This window comes from Pundamilia nyererei, unplaced genomic scaffold (assembly GCF_000239375.1).
Source record: "Pundamilia nyererei isolate P.nyererei 1_Seehausen unplaced genomic scaffold, PunNye1.0 scaffold00082, whole genome shotgun sequence".
NCBI lineage: Eukaryota > Metazoa > Chordata > Actinopteri > Cichliformes > Cichlidae > Pundamilia > Pundamilia nyererei.
Genome location: NW_005187483.1, coordinates 2,070,247 through 2,079,358, shown reverse-complemented (window position 1 = coordinate 2,079,358; position 9,112 = coordinate 2,070,247). Strand labels below are relative to the sequence as shown.

The 9,112-nt window shown below is 39.4% G+C and overlaps 1 protein-coding gene across 1 annotated transcript in view; it reads left to right on the top strand.

Moving 5' to 3' along the window:
• Nucleotides 1-9,094, top strand: part of LOC102197682 (tricarboxylate transport protein, mitochondrial) — a 22,792-nt gene extending 13,698 nt beyond the window's left edge. The window contains exons 4-10 of the mRNA XM_005738201.1: nucleotides 2,654-2,792; nucleotides 3,682-3,766; nucleotides 4,121-4,225; nucleotides 4,536-4,651; nucleotides 4,768-4,841; nucleotides 5,192-5,306; nucleotides 8,225-9,094. Of these exons, the coding sequence (XP_005738258.1) occupies nucleotides 2,654-2,792; nucleotides 3,682-3,766; nucleotides 4,121-4,225; nucleotides 4,536-4,651; nucleotides 4,768-4,841; nucleotides 5,192-5,306 (634 nt within the window). The 3' untranslated portion in view covers nucleotides 8,225-9,094. The remainder of the gene's footprint in view (nucleotides 1-2,653; nucleotides 2,793-3,681; nucleotides 3,767-4,120; nucleotides 4,226-4,535; nucleotides 4,652-4,767; nucleotides 4,842-5,191; nucleotides 5,307-8,224) is intronic.
• The last annotated feature ends 18 nt before the right edge of the window (nucleotides 9,095-9,112 follow it).

Sequence of the window (9,112 nt, the reverse complement as noted above, 5' to 3'; positions counted from 1 at the left end):
TGTACAATAGAGAGACAGGCCCAGCCAGGCGGAGCAAAGATGCCACTCAAACTCCGACAGGGTCTCAATAGGGTTACAAACAGGGAGACTTGGGTGTGTTTATGCTGATGCACAGTGTATATGTTTGTGTGTGTGTCAATCAGCCTTTAGCATCATTTTAAGAGTGAGTCTGAATGGTTTTGTTTCAGCTTAAAGGAGAATTTTCTGTGAGGGAATATGGCAGGGTGGCGAAAAGCCATTTATTGCCATAGAAATGTTATAAGGGAATATGATGTCATTTATATATGGATTTTGGACACTTTCTACTGTGCAGTGAAGTTTAAAAATCTTTATAAATGTCCACATTGCATATTAGCATTCGTATAACATGCTCTCTGTGGTGTATACACATTTAGGCCAGGAATCTTTTAAGCTTGTGACCCATTTAGCTGTTGACTATAATCAGCTGTTTAACTTTTTTTTTTATACTTTGTCAGCCCTAAAGAAAAAATATTAAAAATTCTTAATAAAATCACAAAAAGGACAAAATTAAAGGCAGATTTGAAACATATAAATGATCCTGCAAAAATGCTTTTTCTACTTGATACTGAAATAGAAGAGACTAAACAAACTGATAAGGATATTTTGACTTTTTGTGATGGGTAAGGTCATCTTCTATTTCTGCTCTTGAGATCAGCCTACTTTGAAAATTAAAACTACATACAAATGGTCACATTTTATACAGAAATGTGTATGAAATGCCTTTGTCTCCATTGTCTACATGTCTTTTGGTCTTTTTCATTTAAGATTCTTACCCCTTTAAATGTCTAATAATAATGATTATTATAGTTATAATTAAATCTGCAAAAGCTGTATATTTAAAAGGATCAGAGGGAAAACCAGTGACTTCAAAATACTGCAGAAAATAAATACTTGAGTTAAAAAAAAAGAAAAAAAGAAAAATGAATATGAGAAATTAAAAACTGCTGAGATTTGGAAAGTCAGTTTTGATTAATGGAGAATACCTTGACACTTTTCTATTAAGCACTGCTTGGTCTGCTTAGTTTTTCTACCCCTGCCTTTTTTTTTTCTTACTTCCTCCATCTTCTTTCCCCTTCGTCTTTTCCATCACTCCTTTTCTTCCAGCCCGCTCATTCCATTAACTGATTGCCTGTGCACCCTCATGTGCCATGGAGTATGCTGGAAGGTTGTCAGGGAGGTAAGAGAGGGACATGCAAGAGAGCTTTTGACCTTTGTCTCTCCTTAGCTCTTCATCCATATCAGCATCAGCATTCTTTCTTCTCCCTTCCCTTTCCTTTCCTTTCCTTTCCTTTCCTTTCCTTTCCTTTCCTTCGTCTTCTCGACAGAAAAAAGTGACCCTATAAAAACGACCCCCTAACGAAGACTGGGCAGCAGTCCACTATCTAGGATGACTCATCTGTGACTGTGGATGTCAGCCAAACGATGTGTCACATTCTGACTGTAAAGTTTAGTCCACTTGTTAAATGAGTCGGGGAGAGGCTATAGAGTAAATTGGCAAAGGAGAGAGCCTGACAGTAGCATATTTCTCCTCGGCAGACTTTAATGAATAGCATTTGTTTCACAAGGTTAGTCATTAAGTGCTCTGCCATCATTCTAGCATGCTGTGCGGAAGAGCTTTATTTTTTAATTTGCCCTAAGCTAAAACAGCGTTTGTAGTCAGCAAATGGTGTGAGAAAAGACAGGAATTTATGTTTATGTACTGTTAGGTGCTGCTAAGGATTCAGTTTATTGTGGGGAGCCTGTCTTTCAAAACAATCTGAATCAGTGCGAGTAGTGAGACAGGAACAGATGTGGAGAGTTAATGAGCAGAAGTAAGTCTTGGTTAGAACGGCAGATGGAGAAGAAAACTAAAATCTGATGAAGCGAGTCTAGTTTTTTTATTTATTTATTTATTTTTAGACCTGTTACAACAGCAGGTAAATGGTTCAAGCAGACTGAGAAAAGAGAGGAAAACAAAGCATTCATCAAGACCTAATGTCTGTGCTCCCCCTCCTCTTTGCTAAATGTACCAGGCAGTGTCCTCCCGCCGCCACAATTCAATTCCATCTATAAATAACCTTTCTTGCAAAGGACTTGCTGGCACACCATTTGCAGAGAAACACAAACCACACCTCTCTGTAGCTGGGCTGGCTTCCATGGCAGCTGTTGCTGGTCACACATTGGTTACTGAGACTCTGCAGTTTATTGGTTCATCTTTAATGAGGATGCAGGACAATAAAATAAAACGGCTGAACACATTAGGCTGTTACAGCAGTTTGCTTTCTCCAAAAATCTGAGTTGGAAGAAGCTTTCTAATTTCATCTGTGCTCACTGAGACATGAAAACCCTTACCTTTGCCTGCAGTATTACTATCTATTTGAATTTATTTAGTTTACTCAATTTTAGTAAAAACAAACGTGACTACAGTGGGTAGTTTAATTTCTTAAACCAACTTTGAACTTGCAGTGTTGCCATGTGAAAGACTGAAATAATCTGAGTATTTGTAGAAGAAATTATTTCACAGTGTAATCACAAAGATTGCCCACATGTAATTATTAAATGAGATTAACTTTGTTATTCAGTCTGTTTTTCTCAGACACTCCTATGTCTACATTTCCCATAATTCTTTGCTGGCTTTTTTCCTACTTGTTAGGTTTGGGGTGTTTGAGTTCCTCAGTAACCACGCCAAGGATGAGTCCGGTCGACTGGACAGCACCAAAGGCCTGCTGTGTGGGCTTGGAGCCGGGGTCATGGAGGCTGTTCTGGTGGTCTGCCCAATGGAAACAGTCAAGGTGTGTTTCTGAAGCTCATCTGAGCTGACCCTCAATATATAGAGAGAGCAACAGTGTCAATGTATGAAAATGTATAAAAACTTAGATAAAGTGCAATAATTTGGTGCCTTTGTAGGTCCACTGTGAATTATAATCTATAAATTATGAACTGCAAATAATGAAATTTTACTAAATGGGATAAGAGATATTTGTGCATTTTAAAATCACTTCATGTTAGAGGAACTTCAGTGCAAACATGGACATCTTGGGATGTTCATAATCTGTTGTCTAAATGGACCGTTTGTTAAATGTGACCGTTTTCAGAAAGTGGGCAGCGTGATGGTGCAGCAGTTAGAGCTCACATCACCTGAAAAACCTCAATAAGGTTTCTGGTTGTAATTTTTGTCTGCTGGGGCCTTTCTGTGGGGAGTGTGCATGTGTGTCGCTGTGTCTGTGAGGATTTCCTCCCACAGCTCAAAGACAGGTTTGGTTGCGTGGATGTGAGAGGGTGCGGTGTTCTGCTTCACTGTTTTAGCCCTGTGAGAGACTGCGGCTATTTCGGCTGCAATTTTGGATTCCAGCGATTATTAAAAGATTACTGAGATAAAATAATGTGTGCCACATTCTGTGCAGGCTGTGGCTTGTATACAGTTTGATATAGCCACAATTTTATCAGAGTCTATGAAGAATTGTTAAGAATGACTTATAAATTATTCTCATCATGATTTTTGTCATATTGTGTCTTCGGCTTATGAAGTAAAACTAGTTGAAAACCACTGACTGAAGGTTAAAGTTACCAACCTTTTTAGAGAAATATTCTTTGTAAGAGAACTACACTAAACCTCTTCAGTTTTCACTCCCACATCTGTAAAATGTATCGTCTGTATTTTTGTGTCTTTAATCTCCCAAGGTTAAATTCATTCATGACCAGACATCAGCCAACCCCAAATACAAGGGATTCTTCCACGGAGTCAGAGAGATGATCAGGGCTCAAGGTAAACGTGGGCTTCATGCATGACATTCACCTGACATCTGCTGGTTGGTTAGGGTAATGCACTGGGAAACACTGACCCTGGTCAAGCATCAACAACAATATTCACTCTCATATCATTGTGTAAATCATCAGACAGACTGCCCCCCTGCCCTCCCCCTCCAACAACATTTACAGCCTCTCATACTGAAACACTGAGATGTGATGTCAGTTAAGATTGTGAGGCTTTTAGTTCTTAGCCCTTAAGTTGGAAATTGGGATTGGACTGTGGTATTCAGGTTCTTTTCTATTCAATGTGCTGTCTAATTTAATTGAAGAAGGATTTATTAACTTATCCTCTGGCTTCCGGGTTGAACAGGATTAAGAGGGACATATCAGGGTCTAACTGCAACAGTCTTGAAGCAAGGCTCCAACCAGGCTATTCGATTTTTCGTGATGACTTCTCTCAAGAACTGGTACAAAGGTGCGTGTACACGAGTACAGCTGGTTTGTTATTACTATAAACAATATTTAATAAAAAGAGACCAACTCTGCAAATGGTCTGAAGGGTTATTGTAGGTCATTGTGCAGTTCTTTGAACCCCAGTTGGGTTTCCAAAGGCTGTTTTGCATAGTAATAATACAGTGTGTAGAGATTGATATATAGAGTATTGCTTTTAATATTTATGATGTGAAATTAATTAGCACATTAGTATCCTTCATGTTAATGAGTTTAGAACTAACTCTGATTTAGAGCTAACCCCACCCTTCATACTGCTCTGTCACATTCATAAGGTGATAACCCCAACAAAGCAATAAATCCACTGGTGACTGGACTCTTTGGAGCCACAGCAGGAGCAGCCAGTGTATTTGGAAACACTCCACTAGATGTCATCAAGACAAGGATGCAGGTACATAATGCAACAGATGCTACAAATCACACGCTTTTTCTTACTTGCTTGTGTTTTTAAATACGAACTTGCAACCCGTGGACAGATGTACTAATGCTCTTCTGCTTTTTCTAAAGGGTCTAGAAGCACATAAATATAAAAGCACGCTGGACTGTGCCATGAAGATCTTGAGATATGAAGGGTTGGCAGCGTAAGTACACCTCCATGTTTTATTTCGTTTGGTTTGGCTTGTAGTGTTGGTTTCACAGCTGATTTAAAACAACACAGCTTTAAAAAAAACAATGTGTCTTTCTTTATTTCACAGATTCTACTGTCAACACTGTATAAGAAATGCTTTTGGCTTTAGTTTATTACTCTAAAGAACTTGAATGAAAAAATCTAAACTTAAACACTTTAAGAATAAGAATGTGCCAAATGATTAAAAAAAACAAAAACTAATCAAAATACTGGAAAATATAACCCTAACCGCAGATAAATATGGCTCCACCCTAAACAATTAATGTCTTACATACTCCTCCCTCTTTCTTTATCCCTCTACAGGTTCTATAAAGGAACAGTTCCCCGGCTTGGCCGTGTATGTCTTGATGTGGCCATAGTTTTCATCATCTATGAGGAGGTCGTAAAGGTTCTGAATATGGTCTGGAAAACAGAATAGGTGGTTGGACATACGATGAAGGTGGCAACTTCCTCCTTCACAAGCATCAGACATAGATCTGACTTCAGCAGGCCTCTTTTGTGTCATGAAACCAACAGCAGAAGGGGTGAAAAAGAGAGCTGAACTTAGATTAGTGTTGTACAGTGGGGCAAAAAAGTATTTAGTCAGCCACCGATTGTGCAAGTTCCCCCACCTAAAATGATGACAGAGGTCAGTAATTTGCACCAGAGGTACGAGAGACAGAATGTGTGAAAAAAAAATCCATGAATCCACATGGTAGGATTTGTAAAGAATTTATTCGTAAATCAGGGTGGAAAATAAGTATTTGGTCACCTCAAACAAGGAAAATCTCTGGCTGTCACAGACCTGTAACGTCTTCTGTAAGAAGCTTTTCTGTCCCCCACTCGTTACCTGTATGAATGGCACCTGTTTGAACTCATCATCTGTATAAAAGACACCTGTCCACAGCCTCAAACAGTCAGACTCCAAACTCCGCCATGGCCAAGACCAAAGAGCTTTCGAAGGACACCAGGAAAAGTATTGTAGACCTGCACCAGACTGGGAAGAGTGAATCTACAATAGGCAAGCAGCTTTGTGTGAAAAAATCAGCTGTGGGAGCAATCATCAGAAAATGGAAGACATACAAGACCACTGATAATCTCCCTCGATCTGGGGCTCCACGCAAGATCTCATCCCGTGGGGTCAAAATGATCATGAGAACGGTGAGCAAAGATCCCAGAACCACACGGGGGGACCTGGTGAATGACCTGCAGAGAGCTGGGACCAAAGTAACAAAGGTCACCATCAGTAACACACTACAACGGCAGGGAATCAAATCCCGCAGTGCCAGACGTGTTCCGCTGCTGAAGCCAGTGCATGTCCAGGCCCGTCTGAAGTTTGCCAGAGAGCACATGGATGATACAGCAGAGGATTGGGAGAATGTCATGTGGTCAGATGAAACCAAAGTAGAACTTTTTGGTATAAACTCAACTCGTCGTGTTTGGAGGAAGAAGAATACTGAGTTGCATCCCAAGAACACCATACCTACTGTGAAGCATGGGGGTGGAAACATCATGCTATGGGGCTGTTTTTCTGCCAAGGGGACAGGACGACTGATCCGTGTTAAGGACAGAATGAATGGGGCCATGTATCGTGAGATTTTGAGCCAAAACCTCCTTCCATCAGTGAGAACTTTGAAGATGAAACGAGGCTGGGTCTTCCAACATGACAATGATCCAAAACACACCGCCCGGGCAACAAAGGAGTGGCTCCGTAAGAAGCATTTGAAAGTCCTGGAGTGGCCTAGCCAGTCTCCAGACCTCAACCCCATAGAAAATCTGTGGCGGGAGTTGAAAGTCCGTGTTGCTCGGCGACAGCCCTGAAACATCACTGCTCTCGAGAAGATCTGCATGGAGGAATGGGCCAAAATACCAGCTACTGTGTGTGCAAACCTGGTAAAGACCTATAGTAGACGTTTGACCTCTGTTATTGCCAACAAAGGTTATGTTACAAAGTATTGAGTTGTATTTTTGTTATTGACCAAATACTTATTTTCCACCCTGATTTACGAATAAATTCTTTACAAATCCTACCATGTGGGTTCATGGATTTTTTTTTTCACATTCTGTCTCTCACAGTTGAAGTGTACCTCTGGTGCAAATTACTGACCTCTGTCATCATTTTAGGTGGGGGAACTTGCACAATCGGTGGCTGACTAAATACTTTTTTGCCCATCTGTATGCAGAGCAGGAAGTCAATATACTCGGAGACAAAAGAAGAAAAGGGGGCCTGGCGTCACCTACACCTGGTGTAAGTGATGCTCAGCATCAACATTCCCTGACAAGATTGAAGAAAAAGAAAGATAAATGATAATTAAATAATAATAAAAACAACCTTTATTCTAAAGATGCATCACCAGTTTATAAATGTATATAAAAATACTGGCCAATAGCATCGCCAGCAGCAGCACCTTTATTTTAAGTTATCTGGTTTACTTTCTCTGTAAGCCTCTGTCAGGGAAGAGCATTATATGTAGTCATTCACAGCTGTTTTACTGCAAATATGCAGATATCCGGCTGGATTTTCTTGAGTTTGCGTTGCTTTCTGTCTCTTCTGAAAGTCCAGAGGAGCCAGAGTGTAACTGGTTGCAGTTTGCAGTCACACAAGCTGCAGCAACTTCCATAGTTGGGCCTTAAATAAAATTGGTTTATAACCTGCCATGTATTTTTATACAGTGTAGATTCAATTTAATTTATTGATAACTTACAGAATATTATATATTTTAATTCCTGTGCCAAATGTCAAACCTATTGTGTTATGAAAGTCTGTTCAGAAGAAAGCAAAAGTAACCTAATTATCTTAAGAGAATAGTAAATATTATGACTATGTACTGTGAGATACATAATTTTTGGAAGTGAATTATTAAATAGAGAATTAAGAGAATAATTGCTGTTAATCTGTGCCACACTGTTGTTGTTTTTTTTTTTTTTCTTTATCGGGTGTATAAATGTTTGGGTTTTTTTTTTTTTTTTTTTTAAGATCACTGTGAGTCTACAAGACACAATGAGTCGTTTAGACAAAGTAACATCGGGCTTCTATTTTGCTTTTAGTGGAAACAACACCTCTAACTGGGTCATATTTTACCAACCTGACTCCACCCAGTGTGGATTTTTGTTCTGTTTACATTAGATACAGTTTTACTTTTTATTTTATTTAAAAAATTTTTCCTGCTAAATACACTGCTCGGCCAAATTTTAAAAAAAAATAAAAAAATTACAAATTCTAATATTTTATTGGACCGGCTTTAGCTTTGATAACAGCATGCAATCATCAGGGCATGGTTTTGATAAGCTTATGGAATATCACAGCATTTATTTCTATCCAGGGTTGGTTTAATTTTCAATTTTTTTTTTTGCCAGGATCTTGATGATAGCAGTGTCAGGCCACTGTGAACATCACAAAGATTCTCAATGAGTCTGCGGCCAAGTCATGTGTGAAAACAATGATTTGTGTTCCCTGACCTGCTCTTTCACTATATGAGCCTGACAAATCCTGGCATTGTCATCTTGGAATCTGACCGTGCTATCAGGAAAGAAACAAACATTACTGAAAAAACCTGGAGGATATTCAGGTCATGTGCTGACGTCATTATTTGGGCAAGTAATGCTGCTGAAACTCAAACTGCTCAGATCATAACACTGCCCCCGTGCGAGGCATTCGCCATGATGTATGCATCACTTCATCCGCCTCTTTTCTTACCCCAGTGCACCAATGACTCTGGAACAGGGACCTCATCAGACGACATGCCTTTTATTTATTTATTTTTTACAATGCTCCAGAGTTAAATTGTTATCCTCCTGAAGTGGCATTAAATGAAGTTCACGACCACAGGATATCACACGATTCTTTAAGAAAGAGAAATTACTCACTGCATCAATTAGGGTTCAATCTATTGCCATCTGAAACTTCACTATCTGTCCAATGGAAGGATGCTAACTATTTGCTTCATTCCAGGTGGTGACTTTTTTTTTTCTGGGCAGTAATTGTTTCTTATACAAATTTTTGGATGATTGTTGGAAATCAGTTTGTTCAGTTTCCAGCGTCATTCTGTTTCAGTGCCATGTTTCATTCAAAGTTGAACTCCATGTGCCTTTTGCGGGTGTGTTTGTTGGCGAAAACATCTTGACCAGTATCCTCATGCATTATCCAGCTTCACCAGGGTGGCAGTAATTTCTGTGGTGGTTAAAACGGTTAACGTTTACATAACCAACATCATGCCATCAAATCCAGAAACCCTCATTTTTAAC